Raw genomic sequence first — 21,252 nt, 5'->3', positions numbered from 1 at the left:
AGTACAGCCACTGTGGAAGAGTATGGAGGCTCCTCAAAAAGTCAAAAATGGAGCTACCATATCATCCAGCAATCCCACTGCCGGGTAGACATCCAAAGGAAAGGAAGCCGGTGTGCTGAAGAGATACTGCACTCCCAGGTCTACTGCAGCACTGTTCACAACAGCAAGACCTGGAGTCAACCCAAGTGCCCATCAACAGATGAACGGCTAAAGAAAATGTGGTATACATACACAGTGGAATATTACTCAGCCATACAAAAGAATGAGGTTGCCAAGCACAGTGGCTCATGCCTGCAACACCTGCACTTTGGGAGGCCAAGGCAGGAGGAGCTCAGGAGTTCAAGACCAGCCTGGGCAACATGGCAAAATCCCATCTCTACGAAGAATACAAGAAACTTGACTTGGTGTAATGATGTGCACCTGGAGTCCCAGCCACTCCACGGCCTGTTCAAGTAAGCCTGGGAGGCACAGGTGAGACAGCACCACAGCCCTCCAGCCTGGGTGACAGCAGGAGACTCTGTCTCAAAAAAAAAAGGCCATTATGCTAAGTGAACTAAGCCAAGAACAGAAAGAAAGACAACACATGTTCTCAGTCATATGTTGGAGCTAAAACAAAGTGGATCTTCTGAAGACAGAGGAAACTGATGTTTACCAGACACTGTGAAAAGTAGCAGAACGGTTGGATAAAGAACAGTCGGTTCACAGGTACAAATATACAGCTGGACAGATGAAATAAGACATCGTGTTCGGTATGTCAGCAGGTTGGCTACAGCTGACGATAGTCTACTGTACATTTCAAAATAGCTAAACGAGAATCATTTGAATGGTTCTGACATAAAGAAAAGACGAATACTTAAGGTGATGAATATCTCAATCATATGAATGTAATATCAACTGCACCCTGAAACCATATGCATTTAATATGAATCAACTTAAAAAATCGTTTTAATAAAGAAAAAAAAAAGGCTGTGTGCAGTGGCTCAGGACTATAATTCCACAACTCTAAGAGGCCAAGGTGGAAAGACTGCTTGAGCCCAGGAGTTCAAGAGCAGCCTGGACAATATGATGAGACCCCATCTCATTGATTAATTGATTGACTGATTAGATCGATAGAAACAAATAAATAATAATAAAGAGCTGGACCTGTAATATCAGCTACTCGGGAGATGGAAGCAGGAGGATGGCTTGAGCCCAGGAGTCCCAGGCTGCCGCGAGTCATGATCACACTACTGTACTCCAGCCTGGGTGACAGAGCAAGACCTTGTCTCAAAAAACTTTTTTTAAAAAGAGGCTGAGCATGGTGGCTCACTCCTGTAATTCCAGCACTCTGGGAAGATCAGGTGGGCAGATCCTTTGAGGTCAAGAGTTAAAGATAAGCCTGGCCAACATGGCAAAACGCTGTTTCTACCAAAAACAGAAAAATTAGCTGGGTGAGGTGGCATGCACCTGTAATCCCAGCTACTTGGGAGGCTGAGACAGGAGAATCGCCTGGACCCAGGAAGCAGGGGTTGCAGTAAGCTGAGATTGTGCCACTGCACTCCAACCTTGGTGACAGCAAAACCTTGTTTCAAAAGAAAAAAGAAAAGTAAAAGAGAAAAATTCAAAGCAGAACTCAAAGAAGACACTGCAAGACAACCCAAGACAACCAGATGGGATGAAAACTTGCAGCACAGGAAGGAAGTCTGCGGCGGAAAGGACCCTCATCACAGCAGTGGCAGGGACAGAGTTGAGAAGGGTCCCTTCAGGGAATTTCAGGTCAGAAAAGAAATTTGCCCTGAAATTCAAAACTGCAAAATATCCACAAAACAATAAAATCAAGAAGTGAATGTTCAGGAGAAAATCCGTGTCTAAAGTGCTTGTATCGATAAAAAGAATAAAATAAATCAGCTAAGCAACTGCAAGTAAAAGGCAGAAGACCAACATAGAGGGTAATTAAGATAGAAAAATGCTGGCCACGTGTAGTGGCTCAAGCCTGTGATCCCAGCACTTTAGGAGGCTGAGGCCAGTGGATCACGAGGTCAAGAGATTGAGACCATCCTGGTCAACATGGTGAAACCCCGTCTCTACTAAAAAATTAGCTGGGCATGGTGGCACGTGCCTGTAACCCCAGCTACTCAGGAGGCTGAGGCAGGAGAATTGCCTGAACCCAGCAGGCGGAGGTTGCGGCGAGCCGAGATCGCGCCATTGTACTGCAGCCTGGGTAACAAGAGCAAAACTCCATCTCAAAAAAAAAAAGATAGAAAAATGCTGGCCACGAGTAGTGGCTCACGCCTGCAATCCCAGCACTTCGGGAGGCTGAGGTGGAGGTATCATGAGGTCAAGAGATTGAGACCATCCTGCCCAACGTGGTGAAACCCCATCTCTACTAAAAAATACAAAATAGCTGGGCGTGGTGGTGCGCACCTGTAGTGCCAGCTACTCAGGAGGCTGAGGCAGGAGAATCGCTTGAACCCGGGATGCAGAGGTTCAGTGTGAGCCAAGACGGCACCACGGCACAACAGAGCAAAACTCCATCTCAAAAAAAAAAAAGATAGAAAAATGCTGAGCAAATAAACGGAAATTGTTTTTAATGTTTTGTATTAAAAATTTCAACTGATGAAATTTTTTTAAAAATGGGAACAACCTAAAAGGCAAATCCTCAATTCTCAGAGACTTTGTTCCTCTGCAGAAATACCTCTGCAAGGCTGAATCTTGGGTGGGTACGTCCACGAGGGCTGGGATTTTGTCTGTTTCCTCCTATGCTGTGTTCCAGGCACATGCAAAGTGCCTCATTGCATTATAAATAAATAAATAATTTGTCCACTGAGTAAACGATGAATTTTCCAGAAAAATGTAAGTTATCAAACCTAATCAGAAAAGGCCCAAGGTCACATAGTTAATAAGTGCTATAGTCAGGATGTAAAACTTAGGTGTCTCGATGGCATCTATTATTTTACTAACACTGCTGCCTCTCTGACTGTAACCGACTTAAAAGCAGACATCATTTATATTTTAACACATATTGCTGCACAAAATTAGTATCAAGTACTTCATATGGCAGTGAACTGTGTTTCTATCTCTGTATTTGTCCCTCAATGCTTTAGGCAAAACACATTCTCAAAAGCTACTTGAATAGATGAAAAACAGTGCAGGGCTCTAACAGACCCTGCACAATCCTCATCTTCCTCACCCTCATCTCATCTCCTACCTCATTCCCCCTGACTCCTTCACTCTATTTACATCAGCTTTCTTGCTGTCCTGAACTGCCACGTGCATTGCTTACGCTTTCGGGGCTCATTCAGTTCATAGTCATTTGCTGAACACCTACTATGTGACAGCCATGGTGAACAGGCACTGGAAAATACAAGATAAAAAATAGGCCACTAGTGCGAAAACGGTTAACTCCGAAGACAGTCCGTGGTTTACTTAATATTGGTGTATCAATGTTAATTTCTAGGCTTTGATAAATGTTCCGTGGTTACGTGAAGTGTTAACATTAAGGGAAGCTGGGTGAAGGGTAAGGAAGAACTTTCTGTGTATCTTTGCAACTCTTCCAAATACTTTAACTGTTTCAAAATCAAACACTTAAAAAAAAAAAAAACATACAGTTCCTACTTTCAGGAACTCAAATTCTAGAGGAAAAGGTGGACGTGTAAACAAATGAGTCCACCAAAGTGAGTGAAAACAGGTGAGAAGTCATGTTCGGGGCAGGATGTGAAGGGGAAGGAGGCAGGCTCGCTGTGCCAACCATGTTATCCAGTACAGCCGTTTAACCTCCTGAAGTCTCAGTTTGCTCCTCTGCAAAATGGGAACTAGGGGACGGACACGGGTCCTCGTAGGGCTGGTGGGAGACCTGCAAACCGAAGTCATCATGGGACCGCGCGTGCAGTCAGCAGACAGGCCGAGCAGCACCTGCCACCCTCCAATTGACCCACCTGGAACTCCAGCCCGTAGATCACTGGTGCATCGTCCTCCATGCTGCGGGGAAGCGACCCAACCCCGGCCACTCACACGCTAAGGACCTCGCTACTGCCTGCGCGTCCCAACCTCGCGGGCGTGTTCCCAGCGCCCATTCATTCCCTCCCCACAGCAAGCAGCTCCAAACTGGCAGTCTTTCTGGCCCAGAACGCTTCCGTAGTGGCCACTTCCTCTTTCTAGGTTGCGTCATCAATATGCTCCTCAACAGTGGCCAATGGCCGCGGCGCTGGCTTGTGCGCATGCCCACCTGGGCTTACATCCGGGTTCTCAGCGCGCTGACTCCTGGAAGTAAGAACCCAGCCAAGAGGACAGAGGGTGGTGGGCGGAGGCGGGCGGCGGAGGCTGGCTCTAGGGTCAGGTGGTCGGGAGCGTGCGGCGATTAGCTCTAGCCAGCTATCGCATCTAAGAATCTCACGCTGTAGTTGGGGACCGCCATGTTTTGTCATTTGTACTGTAATTGGCATTCCCAAGCGCCTGGCCAACGCTTCACACGCACTGCCCTAAGGAGCTTCATAAAACCTTGTGAATAAGCTGTTAGGCTTCCATTTTGCAGATGAGACGCTGCAAAGTTGACTAACACAATCGCAGCGCGCATTAGTCCATTGTGTAGCGCACTTTTTTTTTTTTTTTTTTTGAGACGGAGTTTCGCTCTTGTTACCCAGGCTGGAGTGCAATGGCGCGATCTCAGCTCACCGCAACCTCCGCCTCCTGGGTTCAAGCAATTCTCCTGCCTCAGCCTCCTGAGTAGCTGGGACTGCAGGCGCGCGCCACCATGCCCAGCTAATTTTTTGTATTTTTAATAGAGACAGGGTTTCACCTTGTTTACCAGGATGGTCTGGATCTCTTGACCTCGTGATCCACCCGCCTCGGCCTCCCAAAGTGCTGGGGATTATAAGCGTGAGCCACCACACCCGGCCTGAGTAGTGCACTTCAGCTGTCTGACTCCCTTAGGATCGGCCAAAGGTGCCCTAAGTCAGGGTCATACCTAATGCATTTCTGCAGGTGCCCAGCCCTGTGTGGCAAAAGAAGCACTACCAAGGATGGGGTTATCATGAAAGCCAGCGCCGCACCACTGGTAGTACAAGACCAGCATATGCTTCCGAATGAGACTCAGATGGGAAGACCCTGGGGCTTCTAGGGGTCTCCAAAGACTGAAGATTTCTGGTGGAGAGACCGCCCCTCTTGCGCATCCTGCCCAAAGTGCCTGCCCTGGCCTTGGGCCAGCAGAAATGGCATTACAAGGACTCAAAACTACATCATACCGAACGACGCCGCTATCCAGGTTCCACCGGGGTTTCCAGGACCACGCACCTTTCCTTCATATCTGTGATTATTTAGCTTTTCCCTCTACCCTTTATTGATCTTCGTGACAGAAATGGTTGGGTCTGGTTTTGATCAGTTGTACCCTGCACGGCACGTGGTATGGAGTTAAGGCTGGATGAATATCTGTTGAGTGGGTGAAATTTTAGAGATTACATTAAAACTCAAGTAAGCAATGGCCAAGACGTGAGACTCCTATTCAGCCACTGTTTGCTGACATTACCTGGCAGAGCCAAGAGGGGCTTCATGCTTTGGGACTAAATCCACCCACCTATCATTGATATTATCTGTATCATCAATTTTATTATACAAGTACTGCTGGTGCATGGTAAGAAACGTAGAAAATACAGATAAACACAAAGACAAATCCCTAGAAACACTGATTTCTAGGTTATGTTGGCCAAGAGGAATAGCCTAAGCGTTTCCGTTTCATCCGCCCCATCTGCCACAGGCTTGCCTATTGCCTCTGAGTGATAGCATCAGGCTAGATTGAGTGTAGTCTCTGTTCCCATTTCCAACCACAGGGTCCGTTCCCCTCAACTACGGACTCCTGGTTCTCTGGGCACGTTCAGACCTTGGGCTCCAGGCCCTGCCCACGGCAGACGAGCCGGAAACGAACCCCACTTCCGGCCTGGGGCTAGGGCCACCTCTTCCTGCATCGGGCATGCGCGGAAGTAGGAGCGCGGCGGCCCGCTATGCGCAGGCGCACAAGGCCGCCGGGTGCTGGCTCGGCTCCCTGATTCCTGGCTACTGTCACCTTCCTCCCGGACCCTGGTCACGGCCGCAGGTGACCCCTTCCCCCAGCCCCAGTGGGCGGGTGGCAGGTGAGGATCAAGGCCTCGGCTCAGCCCGGGGGCTCTTCTCTGGGACGGATGCTGTGGGCGTGGGGTCCGGGCGCGGGTCGCCTCCCACCCGAGAGCGTCTGCGCTCCGCGGGCCTTGTGCCAGGCTCGGTGCTGCCGCGGCCCTCGCGCTCCACGTCTGCAGAGGCTGGAAGCGTCTCCGCAGCCCGTGGCGGTTGCAGGGAGGGGAAGCTGCCCGCTGGCGAGCCCAGGCGTCCCCGAAACCCCCAACTCCAGGCTCGGTGCCAGCCTGGCCCCCAGCAAGCCCCGTAACTTCTCTTAGGCTTAATTCACCCTCGTGCGGAAAGAGGTTACTAATGACCTGCCCTGCCAAACTCAGCGTTGTGAGGCTGCAATGCAGCGTGAAAGCATTTCAGTCACTGTAAATGTCCGCTGTTGCTTCACAGTAAATATGTAGAGTATATCTACGGTGAAGACGGTAAAAGCATTTATTCGACAGAAAGCGATAGCGTCAAAGATTTGTTTTAACGTGTCATTTTTCCACTCTTGACTACAAGACTTTAGTGGCCCCAAGGAAAAATTTTCTTGGACCTACGGTTTGTACCTTTACTTGAAGACATGGTATTTTTGGATTCAAACATTCTTCTTTTCGTAAATTCAGAAGATAGCGGTGAATAATGAGCCAGGCCCCTATGTGGGATTGGGGTGGGAGAGGGAAGATGCAAATGAAATATTACAGTCACGGTGTCACTCATTCAGTTATTTCTAACTGGATCTTCACGGTGACTAAACTGTGCTGCCATTCTGCTTTCTCGTTAAAATGATAATTGCTATGCTTGTATCTGTGCAGCTCTTCACACTTTAAAAGATGTCCGTGCATGGGCACCACTGCTTAATCCTCTTTATTCTGAGGTACCAGTCTCTTCTAAAAGTTGGAGATTTTCAGGGGTCACTTCACTTGGCTGTGAAACTAAGACTCAACGCAGTTACTGAGACCCTGCATTCAGAGCTCTTTCTGCCCATCCCTGCCTAGCGACATTGCCAAGAGAGCGGAGAGGTGACCAGCACAGAGAAAAGGTTATTGGCAGGAAACCCTGTGTGGGTAGCCTGTCACCATCAGGTATCATCAGTGTGACGTTAGGCAAATCACTTGGCCTTCTCTGCTGTATGATGGAGGTAATAATAATACTTCATAAGTTTATGATGAGTATTAAATAATACAGATAAACTGCTAGATCTGTAGTGAGTGTTCATTACCTAGAGACTTCTATTAATACATGCTACCTAGATTTCCACTACACACTCTAGTGCCCCTATGGAAAGAAATTTCATGTGACTGCAATTTGGTAAAAGATTTATATTCACAATGTCTGTGTCCAGAAAATGAACCTGAGAAAACAAGTCTTAAATGTTATTAGGAACTTTTTATTTCTCAAATACAGAATTACTTAAATTTAGTATTTTTAAAAAATGTAAACAGTTAAGCACAGTCTTGTGCAAAGCCCTCAGACAAGGAAAAAGTCAGATTATTTGCTGCACTGTGATGCAAAGCTTATGTAAGCTTAAAATTCCATTTATGGTTTAATAAAACTAAAGTCCATGACAGGAGGGAGTAAAGACTTATGTACAAATCAAGAACAGATACCTGTGTTTTTCCATTTTTGATTATGAAAGATAAAGACTACCTGTAACTCGTGAGATTTAAAGAGCAAGTTAACCCAGTCTTCCGTTACCAGCATGAGATGGGACCACTTGCCACTGCTGTGAAACTCACATGTGTCCCTCCCCAGTCAAATTCTCATGCCATCACCTCCCACCCCTCCTTCACTATAGTGGGTATATAGTGGTTTTTACTGTATCCTGGCTTTTCTTTTCAGTTTGACCAAATGTGTTTGTGTTCCTAACGCAAAAAAATGTGTTTGAATTCAACATTTGTGTTTAATTTACATTTGAATATACAGAATCATGCTGTTTATTTTTCTACTCATTCTTTGTGCAAATTTTAATTTGTGAGATCCAAACATCATTGATGTGTTGGATATGGAACAGTTCACTGATTTTCACCACTGTTTCAATATTTTCTGTTTTAGTATACCATGCTACTTATTTACTTATTATTTCGTCTACAGGCAGTGTTTATTTCCACTTTTTCTTTTAGGGCTTTAGAAGAAAGGTATTTTGATTTGTTTATGAAAGTCAACATCATAGCTTACGCTGCTCACGTACAGGAATTCCTCCATGGTATGTATGTAACAATGCACTAGGTCCTAGGTGCTGTGACCGCGTATTTATTGTTTCAACCAAGACTCCTTTTAGAGTGAAAGGAGACACGTAATGATTTTACCTGTGGCACAGTGCCTCCCACCGGTAATCTCAGCACTTTGTGAAGCCAAGGCAGGAGGATCTCTTGAGTCCAGAAATTCAAGACCAGCCTGATCAACATATTGAGGCCCCATCTCTATGAAAAATACAAAAATAGCTGGGTGTGGGGACACACATCTGTAGTCCCAGCTGCTTGGGAGGCTGAGGCAGGAGGATGGCTTGAGCCCAGAAAGTTGAGGCTGCATAAGCCACCTTAGTGCCATTGCACTCCAGCCAGGGTGACAGAGCGAGACTGTGTCTCAGAAAATAATAATACTGATAAAATAATAGTAATAACTTAGACCATGGGTGAAAACTTGAATCGTTCTGGGGAAAATCAAGATGTATACTTACCTACGTGATAGGATTTGTGCTTTTTAAACTTTACTAGGTAATACCAAGTTGTTTGTCAGCATGTATGTTTCAATGTATACCCACTTCAGCTCTGTTTTTCATTTTTCTCATGGATTATTTAGGGTCCTGTTAATTTGTAGGAATTCTTTGTTATGTATTCCTGGTGTTAATTCTTTCTCAGTTACATTGTTTCATTTGTGGGGGTTTTTAATGATAGAGCTTTCCATTTTAATATAGCAAATGTATCTATTTTCCGTTTATGGTTTGTACTTATCATGCCTAGTTTAAGAGGCTTTCCCTACCTTGAAAATATATTCTCTTATATTTTCTTTTGAAAGTTTTGACGTTTTGCCTTTCACAGTTATGTTTTGGTTTGTTTTTTGGGTGTTTTTTTTCCCCACTGAGACGGAAGCTTGCTCTGTCACCCAGGCTGGACTGTCGTGGCATGATCTCGGCTCACTGCAACCTCCACCTCCTGGGTCAAGCAGTTCTCTTGCCTCGGCATTCCGAGTAGCTGGGATTATAGGTGCTCACCACCACAATGGGCCAATTTTTTTGTATTTTTAGTAGAGACAGGGTTTCACCATGATGGCCAGGCTGGCCTCGAACTCCTGACCTTGTGATCCACTCACCTTGGCCTCCCAAAGTGCTAGGACTACAGGCATGAGCCAGCCACCATGCCCAGCCCACAGTTAAGTTTTTACTGTGCCTGAGATTGACGCTGTATCTGAGGTGAGGCAAAGTTCCAGTTTATTTTTTCGCAGATGCATGATTTGTCTGCATATCACTCAAGGAAAATCCACCTCTTCCCTTGATGTGTGCTACATACTCCCTTGTGATATTTTAGTCTTTAAACCTTAGATTTTTTTAATGTATTTTAAATAAATAATCATACACGAGAATTATTTTTCTTTTCAGTTTTTATTGTAGCTTTTAATTATTTTTCTTGTCTTAATCCTGCCTGAGGCCTGCAGTGTTAGGCAGCATACAAGTACTGAAGAGGCGTCTTTATCTTTTTTCTACTTTTAAAGAGAATGCTTTAAATGTGTCACCGTTAATTTGAGGTTTCCTCTAGGTTTAGTAGATACCCTTGATTGAATTAAGGGGGTTACTTTCTGTTGCTCGTTCGCTGGTAGGTTTTACCTGGAGCAGATGCTGAATTTTATCCTCTACTTTCTAGTGCCTCTATTGAGATAGTCATGTACTTTTTATTAATCTATCAGTGTGTTGAATTATATAAATAGATTTCCCAACATTAAACCAATAGCACATCTCTGGGATAACCTGAGTATGGTGTGAAAATAAATGATTGCCGATTCAGTTAGCTACTATTTCAGGATTTCTGCATGTGTGTTCATGAGTGGGATGATAGTTTCCCTTTTAGGATGGCCTTGTCAAATTTTGGTCTCAAGGTTATATTAGCCTTATAAAGTGAATTGGGTCATGTGTCTTTGTTCTTCTCTGCAAGGCTTTTTGTACAGTGGGGATTGTCTGCAGGGACTCTTTGGTAGAACTCCCTGGTAATCCATCCCGGCCCTCCGTTTTCTTTGTGGGAAGACTTAACTACTGCTTGTACTTTTTTTTATGGTTATAGAATTATGTGGCCATAGATACATGGTTATTACCAGTGTCTGCTTTGCATTTGAACCTTATATTGGAATGAACGAGAGTCAGGAAGCAGTGAAGAAGCGATTTTGCTACAAGTTATACGTCCCTTCTCAGGAAATCTTACGTATATAGTCTGTATAGATGTAGCTTTATAATATGTATGTCTTCCCATTCATAAAAGCATCATCTAAATCATGTTCTACATCATTTTTATGTGAGCATTTCTCTTGATTTTCTAGAGAAGTAAACTCTCAGATCCCCACTTACAAGCACGTTCTTGTATCTAGATTTTATTTGTGTGAAAGCAAAAGCGATCATCCCTGCCCCAAATTATTAGGGCTTTTTATTACTTTGGTATTTACTTAAGAATAAAATTTATTTTTTCATTTTCTCCCCTTCTCAAAAGTGGTTCACAGGTATTAATGAAAAGTTTGGAGATTGCTTTTTAATTTACAATTGATACAGTTTTTAAGCTTTGTGATTTAGAGGCGTTGTACCTTTTCTCATTTTGATGGTGTCATTCCAGGCGATGCTCTTTGTTACCATGTCTGCTAAGCAGATCTCCCTAAATCTTAGAGGTTTAAAGCAGCAGCATCTGCACAACAGTAAGATTTTTTGCTTAAAAAGTTTCTTCACAAAGGAAATAAAATTATAAGATCTACGAGATTGAATCAGAGTTAGCTTTAGAAACTAGAATCTTATTAGGTCTGAGGGGAGATTAGAGGGAGAGAAAATCCGTTTCTCTTTCTCTCATCATTAGCTTATCTGGAAGGAAACTCCTTTTTCTAAAATAAAATATGCAGACCACAGCAGTGCCTTCAAGTTCTGCTGGGAGATGCAGAGGGCACTGCCTCATGCAGCTGTTTGCCCCTGTGCCCAGCCTCCATCCCTGCCCTGATAGGACCCGAAGGAGCAGCCTTTCCATGCAAAGAGGCTTCCCCCTTTGGGGTTCTAGGGCAGTTTCTTCTTCTTCTTCTTTTCTTCTTCTTTCTTCTTCTCTCTTCTTTCTTCTTCTTCTTCCTCCTTCTTCTTCTTCCTTTCTTCTTGTTCCTTCTTCTTCTTTTCTTCCTCCTCTTCTTTTTTTCTTCCTCCTCTTTTTCTTTTCTTCTTCCTTCTTTTCTTCTTCCTTCTTCTTTTCTTCTTTCTTCTTCTTTCTTCTTCCTTCTTCCTTCTTCTTTCCTCTCCTTTTCTTCCTCCTCTTCCTCCCCTTCTTTCTTTTCTTCTTCTTCTTCCTCCTTCTTCCTTCTTCTTTTCTTCTTTCTTCTTCCTTCTACCTCTTCTTGTTTTCTTCCTCCTCTTCCTCCTTCTTTCTTTTCTTCTTCTTCTTCCTCCTTCTTTCTTCTTCTTCTTTTTTTCTTCTTCTTCCCACACACACAAAAGTTTTTAGTTATTAAGCTTCTCGTGAAAAATCCACAGCGGCCATAGATAACATCACTGCAGCGCCTTTACCCCTTCGGCTTTTCGCAGCAGCAGCACTGGCCTTTGAGTCCCCCTGACTTCTTTCATTCTGTTCCTGCGTTCCTTCCGTTGCTCTCTTGAGCTCTCTTTCTTCTCACACAGGCCATGTCTTGCAAGTCTATGTTTGGGTTCATTTTTCTTGGCATAATCCAGGGAATCATAAATCATGCCAAAGCCAGCTGTCTTGCCACCATGAAAATGAGTTCTGAATCCAAATACAAAGATGATATCCGGTGTGGTCTTGTACATTTCGGCTAGTTTTTCCGAATTTCTGTCTCAGGGACTGTTGCCTTCCCGGGGTGAAGGACGTCAATGACCATTTGTTTCCTCTGAAGTAGTCGGTTGGTCATGGACTTTTAGTGCGGATAGTTACTGTGTTGTTCATGATGGCGGCCTATCCTTAGACAGCCGGGGAGGAAAAGACTAGGGCAGTTTCTTCTTTGGGCTCCTGGTGAAACATCACAGGAAAAAAAAAGGTTTTACTCCTTTTCATTGTGTTTTTGATTCATTTATAACTAATAATTATTGGATGAATGTATGAGTAAGGGAGTTAATAACTGACCAGGCTGAACCAGAAACTTCAAAATACGTAACTTGGATGATCTATTTTAATGTTTTGGGAAGTCTAACTGATTTGGAATATTGTGATGGAAGTGTTGACAGTGAGAAAAGGGTAAACGTATCTAGAGATCAGCCAAGCAGCATTTTTTAAGTAAAAAAGGTACATGTTGTTTTATTCTGAAAAATATCCCTTATCTTTTATCATTGTCTCTTAGATTTCCTTACCTTGAATTTGTTCACTATGAGAGTAAAACTACATAAAGGAAATGTTTTTCAAGGAAAGGAACAAATACTTTTTTATGGTTCAAGCTCTTCGTCTCCTTCTGTGGCCTCTCCCATCCAGTGGCCCCTCAGCATGCCAGCCTCGGCGGTACTGGTTTCCCACTCACTAGCTGTGTGATTTCTGCTAACACAGCCTCCCGAGGCCGAGGCCTCAGTGTCCTCATCTGCAAAGCAAAGACAGTGATAGCAGCTATCTCAGAGGGCTGTTCTGAGAATCGCGTATGAATATACAGCCAGGGGCATAGTATGTGCCAATAAATGTTAGCCGGCTGTGTTGTCAGCTTCCGCCATTGTTACTCAGTGAGCGTGCTTTTGTTTTCTTAGTGTTTAAGTTTTTCATGTCATTCTCACTGTCTCACAGTCCAGAGTTAGGCAGATAATATGAGGTGGGGGGACGGCATGGGGAAGAGTGAAGAGACTATTACAGGTTGAAGAGTCTTAGGAGGGCTTCATGAAAGAGGAGGGACTTCAGCTGAGTCTCAGAATAAAGCAGCGTTTATATGGCTGGAACCTCACACCTCTGGAATGGCTAAGGAGGGTTGGCAAGGACAGGAATTGGGACACTTGTGCACTGTTGTATGACACTGTAGGAATGACTAGTTCAGCCACTATGAAAAGGCTTTTTGGTCCCTAAAAAAGAATTAAAAATAGATTTACCATATTATCCAGCAGTCCCTTCTAGGTATATTCCCAAAATGATTGGAAGCAGGCTCTCAAAGGGGTGTTGTACACCCATGTTCATTGCAGCAGCATTCACAGTGGCTTAAAGGTGGGAGCAACCCACGTGTTCATCGGCAGATGGCTGGGTCAACAAAGGGTGGTGTGCTAGGGTGGCATGTGGTTCAGCCTGAAAAGGAAGGAAAGTCTGCCCAAGCTGCAGCCCAAGTAGCCCTTGAGGACTTTATGCTGAGTAAAATCTGCCAGTCACAAGAAGGCAGTATCAGTGACTCCACTTAATTTCAGTGGGGGGGGGGGGGGGGCGGGGGCGGGGGCGGGGTAGGGGGGTGTTTAATGCGGATTGCATTTTTGTTTTGCAAATTGAAAAGAGTTCTGGAGAACATGTAGATGTACTTGACACTACTCAACTTAAGGTGGTATGTTGTATGTGTGTTTCACCGTAATCAAAAGCACATGGATAAGAAGTTGGAGAAGTGGAGTCTGGGCCATTGCAGCCCATAAGCAAGAGGCATGTTCGGTTGAGGACACGATCACGCTCAAGGGCCTTCTCTGTCTTTGCTTTCAGGGTCATGGAGGACGCTGGCGGCGGCGAGGAGACCCCAGCCCCGGAGGCCCCGCGGGCCCCGCACCTCCCTCCGCTCGCGCCTGCTGATGAGGAGGGGTTGCTCTTCCAGGAGGAGACCATCGATCTCGGCGGAGATGAATTTGGATCCGAAGAGAACGAGAGCGCGTCGGAAGACTCGGGTCCCCTCGTGGACAAGCTGAACGAACACATGATGGAGAGCGTCGTCATCTCCGACTCCCCCAACAACAGCGAGGGCGACGCGGGTGACCTGGGCCGGGTGCGTGAGGAAGCCGAGCCCCGAGGGAAAGGCGACCCAGGCCCGGAGCCCGCGGGCACCCCGAGTCCCACCGGCGAGGCCGAAGGCGACCGTGCACCCGGGGACGCCCGGGAGGACGAGGCCGCGGCCCCCGGCAGTGATGGGACCCCGAGGCAGGACGCAGCCCATGAAACCCCAGGAAGCGAAGCCGAAGCCGCGCTCCCCGAGCAGACGCCGCCCGCCGCGGACCCGGTCCCGGTGTGCACCATCTTCAGCCAGCGCGCGCCCCCGGCCCCCGGGGACGGCTTCGAGCCGCAGATGGTGAAGTCGCCCAGCTTCGGCGGTGCCAACGAGGCTCGCGCCCGGACGCCGCCCCAGGCGGTGCAGCCCAGCCCCAGCCTCAGCACGTTCTTCGGAGACACGGCCGCCAGCCACTCCTTGGCCTCAGACTTCTTCGACTCCTTCACCACCTCCGCCTTCGTCTCCGTCAGCAACCCCGGCGCGGACTCCCCGGCCCCCGCCAGCCCGCCTCCCCTCACTGTGCCCGGGATCGAGGGGCGTTCCGAACCCGCGGCCACCCAAGGGCCCCAGGCCGCTGCGCCCCCAGCATCGCCGGAGCCGTTCGCGCACATCCAGGCGGTGTTTGCGGGGAGTGACGACCCCTTCGCCACCGCCCTGAGCATGAGCGAGATGGACCGGAGGAACGACGCCTGGCTCCCCGGCGAGGCCACGCGCGGGGTCCTGCGGGCTGTGGCCGCCCAGCAGCGCGGCGCCGTGTTCGTGGACAAGGAGAAGCTCACCATGCCGGGGCTCAGGTTCGACAACATCCAGGTGAGCCTGGGTCTGCTGCCTTCGCAGCGCGGCCTCCCCTCTGCCCGGTCTGTGAGATGCTCGCGGTGCCCTTCACAGGAGAGACGCCCTTGTTTTCAGTAGTTCCTAATGGCAAGCTGTGTTACTCTGCCTGGGGTAGTTAGGATCTGTCCGTTTCCCCAACAGAATCTATTTAATGAGCTACTTTCAGAGATGTGGAAATAAACACCAGCAAGGCGACGTTCCACCGTAACTCTCCGCTAGTTTTCTGTGCCCTGTAATACATTTGTGACATTTGAGCAACAGTAAATGATAAATCCATTCTTTTTTTAAAATACGGTAAAACATACTCCTGTTACATAGAACGTGCTTGATGTAGAATCTGTATAGGTTGAATAAGAAAAATATGCGTGACCCAAAAAGTAACAAATCACAGAAATATGCAAATGTTATGCTAAATGATAATTCGCATAACATTTCCATTCTCACCACTAATGAAAGATAGTTGACGCAGGACTTTTTTCAGTGCTGCTTTGCCAGCCGGAGACGTCTACGACCGGGGATGCCCCTGCCCAGGCCTCTCTTGGCCCCGGAGCCGCACCTGGCTGGGCTTTGGCCTGTCCGGTGGCCACGTGACTGTTCTCTCAGCTCCAAATGGGAGGGTCGTGCGAGCAGAGCAGCGCAGGGTCTGGGGCCTCCAACGGCCAGCACAGGAGCAGGCTCCACACGGGGCTTGAAGCTGGACCAGGCGTGTGGCAAGTGACTGCCTCGGCGGACTCCTGCGTCCAGGCAAGGGGAACACCACGGCGCCCAAACACATGCCCGCGACCCCGAATCCCCATAGGGGATGTTCGGGGACTAACGGCGTATTAACAGCTCTCAACTGGCGCGGTAACAGCCCGCTCAGCCCCGTTGCCCCTTTCTGGCCACCACTGCTTCCGCTGAGTGGGGCAGGCAAAGCGGGTGGGGGTGCAGGGTTACAGTATTACTGCAGTCCTGGTACCTGCATTCTGCAGTGACCTGAGTTCTTGTCCTGCCTCCAAGAAGAATGAGATTATGTTGACAACCAGAGTGTGAGGAGGGCGGACAAGAATTTCATTAAGCACAAAACAGCTCTCAGCTGAGAGGGAGGGCGAGGGTGGTCCCCACCAGAAGTCAGGTAGTCTTTCCCCCAGTGTGGCTTGGTCAGGGGCTTATTTGGACTCAGAATGGAGGCGTGCATGCTGATTGTGAGTTTGCAAAAAAAAAAAAAAAAAAAAAAAAGGCTGAAACAAAGTCACCCCTCAAAGGTGGGCACAGCAGTGTAAAAAACCAGTTGGGGAAGGGTAGGTGTGTGTGAAATAGGTGAGGAGGGGTTAATGGACCAGAGGAAAGTGCCAAATGGGACGGGAGGTTCCCAGCCCCTTCCGTGGATTTACCCAGGACTTGTAGTTAGGCTTTAAACTGTCTCAAGCCTGACAGGTTTACCGGACCGCCTCTGTCTGCCTAGGATTTGTCGCCTCCTGCAGCAATCACAGTCAAGGCATTTCCACGTCCACCTATCAACAATGATTTACTGTTTGTGGAAGTGTGGGAAAATAGCCTCTCTAAGGCAGCCCCGGGGGACCAAAAATCGGTACAAACACATTTCAGTAAATTTAAAATGCACATCAAAATGTGCATATCCTTTGACCCAGAAATTCCACTCTTAGGAGTGCATTGTGAGGAAATAATCATACTTGTATATACACACCAGCTGTTGAGATGTCTCTCAGAGTGGTTCATCATTGCAAAGAACCTGAAATAATCTAAAAGCCTGTTATTAGGAGATCTGAATACATTTGACTCACCTCATCTTCCAATGGAATATTTATGTCCTCTTTTAAAATGATGCCAGCGTTGGGGGAGGAAGGCATGAACAGGTGGAACATAGAGGATTTTAAGGCGATGAAACCATTCTGTGTGAAACTTTAGTGCTAGGTACATGTCCTTATTTATTTTACCAAACGCATGCAATGCACCACACCAAGAGTCTACCCTAGTGTAAGCTGTGGACTTTGGGTGACAGTGACGGGTCCATGTTGGTTCATCGGTTGTCATAGGTGAACCTCTCTGGCGAGGTGTATTGGTAATGGGTAAGACTGCGTGTGGCCGGGCGCGGTGGCTCAAGCCTGTAATCCCAGCACTTTGGGAGGCCGAGGCGGGTGGATCATGAGGTCAAGAGATCGAGACCATCTTGGTCAACATCTCTACTAAAAATACAAAATTTAGCTGGGCATGGTGGCGCGTGCCTGTAATCCCAGCTACTCGGAGGCTGAGGCAGGAGAATTGCCTGAACCCAGAAGGCGGAGGTTGCGGTGAGCCGAGATTGTGCCATTGCACTCCAGCCTGGGTACAAGAGCAAAACTCCATCTCAAAAAAAAAAAAAAAGACTGCGTGTCTGGGAGCAGGCAGGGTGTGGAAAATCTCCATACCTTCTGCTTAATTCTGCAGAAACCTAAATGTGCTCTAAATAATAAAATATTCCTCCGATCATTGGTGAATGATAAAATAAATTGTAAAATCTATTTTTAAAAAGATATCAAAACAACGTTTAATGAGGTTCATCTCATCCTGTTAAATCTGAAAATGAGGACAGAAGATAGCGTGTAGCCTGCATAGTATGATAAAAATTTTATAAATATATGTATACATATTTATCAGATTAAATCATATGCATGTCAATTTTAGTTTATTGCAACCAAATTGTGGGACAGAATTAGTAGTTTCCATATGGCACTGTACGTGGTGGGGGGCCGCCCCCCCCCAGTTTACTGGCCTCAGATCCGTCTGTCTTCCTGAAACTGAAAGAAGGACCTACTCCTGAACACAGGTAGGCGCGTCAATAAGCCAGTTGTGTGGCTATGTGTATTTTTACCTAATTGATAGATGGCTGAGACCGAGGAGTGGTGAATTCTCTAGGAAAAGAAAAGTGACATGCTGGAGAAATGAAGCCAATTAATTTCTTCAGATAACTAAAGTGTAAAGCTATAGATATCCATATTTTGGGTGTTTTACATGGCAGTCTTTCCAGAATATTTATTTACTAATTTACTGATATTCGTTTACTATATGTATTGTGGGCTTACACTTTACCAGGCATTGGTACCCTCCTAAGTAGAATACACTGAGCATAGTTTAACCTTTGCAGGATCTTTGGAATGGATGTTTGGATGTATAGGTTTGGATTTACTTTCTCACCGAGTTCTTACCTGTTCTCCCACTCCCTGTTCTTGTCTCTGTACCCCATATCCCCAAAACGGCTTCTCTGTCCCCCCAAGATGGCTTCTCTGTGCTTCACATCCCAAGATGGCTCCTCTGTACCCCATATCCCCAAGATGGCTTCTCTATGCTTCACATCCCAAGATGGCTCCTCTGTACCCCATATCCCCAAGATGGCTTCTCTGTACCCCACGCCCCCAAGATGGCTTTCATGTTCTTCTCCTTGTTTCTTCCCTTCTCTCTCAGGGTCTTTGTCCTCTCTGCCCTGAAATTCTTTTGACATCTGTGGGTCTTGCCTTTAGCACTTCCTTGTAAACCCCCTGTTGCTTGCTGTTTGCTTCTCCCTCTGACTGTAACTCACGGGAAATCTGAAGGCTGCCACAAGAAAGACTTAACCCATTGTTTCCCAACTGGGTGCTGGGATCCAGGGGTCTTAGGTGCATTTGGAGATATGCAGAGGTGTTTTACTTTGGTTGACAAAGGGGATGGGGTGCACATATGATGTTGAGTGGGTGGGGCCAAGAGTACTGAAAGCCTTGCAGAGAGCTCAAAGCTTGCAAGGAATGGAAAGCACCTGTTCCTCAAAAAAGCTGAACGGTCTCTGTCCAGTCCAGTTTCTCCTCTGATGATGAAACAGATCCGAATGACTTGTGTGTTCACCAGCAAACCTGCAGTGTCCCAGGTATCCACTTTCCTCGTGAAACAGAGGCAGGCGTGATACCCACCCGCCAGCCCAGACCAGGACAGATGGCCTAGACAAGAGACAGCAGACCTGCAGGTGGATAATTACAGTGCCCTGTGGCTCAGAGGACGTCAGGCCAATTCCCATGGGCGTGTTTAGTGAGGGAATGCAGCCAGTGCACTGCAGAGCCGGTGCCAGAATGCAGGGCCTGTGTGCCTTAGTTCTGGGCTCTTTGTCCTGTGTTGTATTTCTCCCTACCATGGAAAATGACTAACTGTATTCTCTCAGAAAGACTTCTGTTTAAGTCAGAGAACTAAAAACACCACTAATCATCAGGGAAATGCAAATCAGAACCACAATGAGATGTCACGACTGTTAACCAAAACCTCTGGAAACAGCAAGAGTTGAGGGTGTAGAGAAAGGGACCCTTGTACACTGTTGCTGGGAATGTAAATTCATACAGCCATTATGGAAAACATTATGGAGGTGTCCAAAAAAGTTAAAAATAGAACTACCATATGATCTAATAGCCCCCCGTTCTGGGTGTGTATCCATAGGAATCGAAACGAAATCAGGATGTCAGAGAGATGCCTGCACTCCTGCGTTCACTGCAGAATTATTCAGAGTAGTCCAGACAGGGAATCAACCTAAGTGCCCTTCGACAGCTGAGAGGACAAAAAAAATGTATATAGCGGCTCACACCCATAATCCCACTTCTCAGGAGGCTGAGGCGGGAGGATCACTGGAGCCACGGCATTCAAAGCTGCAGTGAGCTATGATCGCACCACCGCGCTCAAGCATGGGCCACAGAGTGAGACCTGTCTCTTTAAAAAGAAAAAAACATTTTAAAGAAAAGAGAATTCTGTTTAGTCCTTAAACAAGGGGAGACCTTGCCATCTGTGACTGTGTGCATGAACCTAGTAGACATTAGGTTAAGTGAAATAAACCAGACCAAAAATGTTGAATACCACGTGATCACACTTACATGGGGAATCTACAAAAGTCAAACTTGTGGAAGCTGGGGCTCCGGGGTATGAGGGGCGTGGGGAGATGTTACTCAGGGTGCAGAGCTTCATTTATGCAGGAGGAAGGAGTGCTGGGGACGGAACGTACATATAGCACAGTGACTGTAGTTAGTAACATCGAATTGTTCACCTGCAATGTGATGAGAGCAGGTTTTAAGTGTCCTCACCACCCCACACACACACACACACAAATGGTAACTATGGGTAGTGACTGTTGTGTTAACTATTTTCACTCTGGAATTCAGTACACAGTGTCTACTTAAATGGTCATGTTATATACCTTGAATATATATCATTTGCATTTGTCAACTGAATATTCTAAAACTTAAAAATAAAATCTAAAATGCCTTTTCTATTTACCCATGTTAAAAAAAAAAAAAAGAACTGGAAATCAAATGGCCGAATTTTAGTCTTCCATAGAGAATGAGTAGCGGCGCCTTCTCCGGGGTCCCAGAAGTTGCCTGATGCATGGACATATCCCTGATCAGTACGTGAACTTAGGAAGAGCCTTGAATGAGAAGAACTGGTTTGAAATTGTTGCTTTGCCAATAACCTGTGTAACCTAAGGGTTATTCATTGAATGGCTCTATTTTCTTATCTGTAAAATGGAAGGTTTTGGTGAGTCTGTCACCTGTATGCTAAGCTGCATTAACAGAGAAAGCCAGAGATCCGGTGGCTGGAATAGGGTACAGGTTTATTTCTGGGTGGTAGAATGCTTGGAGATCTGTGGACCCATGCTGTGGATTGACACCACCTTCCTCAACCAAGTCCGGGAAGGTTTTGCCATTGCTATCTTCTAGCCATCGGGAAGGAGGGAGAGGCTGGAAATCTCTGGGGTTCTGGAGAGTTCCTTTCACCATGCATTACCTGGAAGACAGTGTGTCCGTTCACATCCCGCTGCCTAGGCTTTAGTCACCTGGCCACACCAACATGCAAGGAAGGCTGGAAGTAGAGTCTTTAGGTAGGCGGCCATGTGCCCAGGCAAAACCGAAGTTCTGTTACTAGAAGAAGGGGAGGGCCAGGCACAGTGGCTCACACCTGTAATCCCAACACTTTGGGAGGCCAAGGAGGGCAGATCATGAGGTCAGGAGTTGGAGACCAGCCTGGCCAACATGGTGAAATCCCGTCTCAACTAAAAATACAAAAATTAGCCAAATGTAGTGGTGTGCACCTATAGTCCCAGCTACTTGGGAAGCTGAGGCAGGAAAATCACTTGAACCCCGGAAGAAGAGGTTGCAGTGAGCTGAGATTGTGCCATCACAATCCAGCCTGGGCAACAGAGTGGGACTCCGT

The 21,252-nt window shown here is 46.7% G+C and overlaps 2 protein-coding genes across 7 annotated transcripts in view; one reads left to right on the top strand and one right to left on the bottom strand.

Annotated features, from left to right (window-relative positions):
• EIPR1 (EARP complex and GARP complex interacting protein 1) overlaps positions 1-4,088 on the bottom strand; it is a 184,431-nt gene extending 180,343 nt beyond the window's left edge. For all 3 annotated transcript variants that reach the window (XR_013526784.1, XM_078350020.1, XM_078350022.1), the window contains exon 1: positions 3,915-4,088. Coding sequence is in view for 1 of the 3 variants with exons in the window: in XM_078350020.1 (XP_078206146.1) it covers positions 3,915-3,956 (42 nt within the window). In the remaining 2 variants the exon portion in view is untranslated. The remainder of the gene's footprint in view (positions 1-3,914) is intronic.
• Positions 4,089-5,982: 1,894 nt separating this feature from the next.
• TRAPPC12 (trafficking protein particle complex subunit 12) overlaps positions 5,983-21,252 on the top strand; it is a 107,295-nt gene continuing 92,025 nt past the window's right edge. For 3 of the 4 annotated variants that reach the window (XM_035273331.3, XM_008981201.4, XM_002758058.5), the window contains exons 1-2: positions 5,983-6,101; positions 13,947-15,033. In XM_035273331.3, the coding sequence (XP_035129222.1) occupies positions 13,951-15,033 (1,083 nt within the window). In that variant the 5' untranslated portion in view covers positions 5,983-6,101; positions 13,947-13,950. The remainder of the gene's footprint in view (positions 6,102-13,946; positions 15,034-21,252) is intronic. The other variant, XM_008981200.3, reaches the window with a different exon arrangement.

The sequence above is a fragment of the Callithrix jacchus genome, chromosome 14 (assembly GCF_049354715.1).
Source record: "Callithrix jacchus isolate 240 chromosome 14, calJac240_pri, whole genome shotgun sequence".
NCBI lineage: Eukaryota > Metazoa > Chordata > Mammalia > Primates > Cebidae > Callithrix > Callithrix jacchus.
This window is presented reverse-complemented; position numbering and strand designations above follow the sequence as displayed.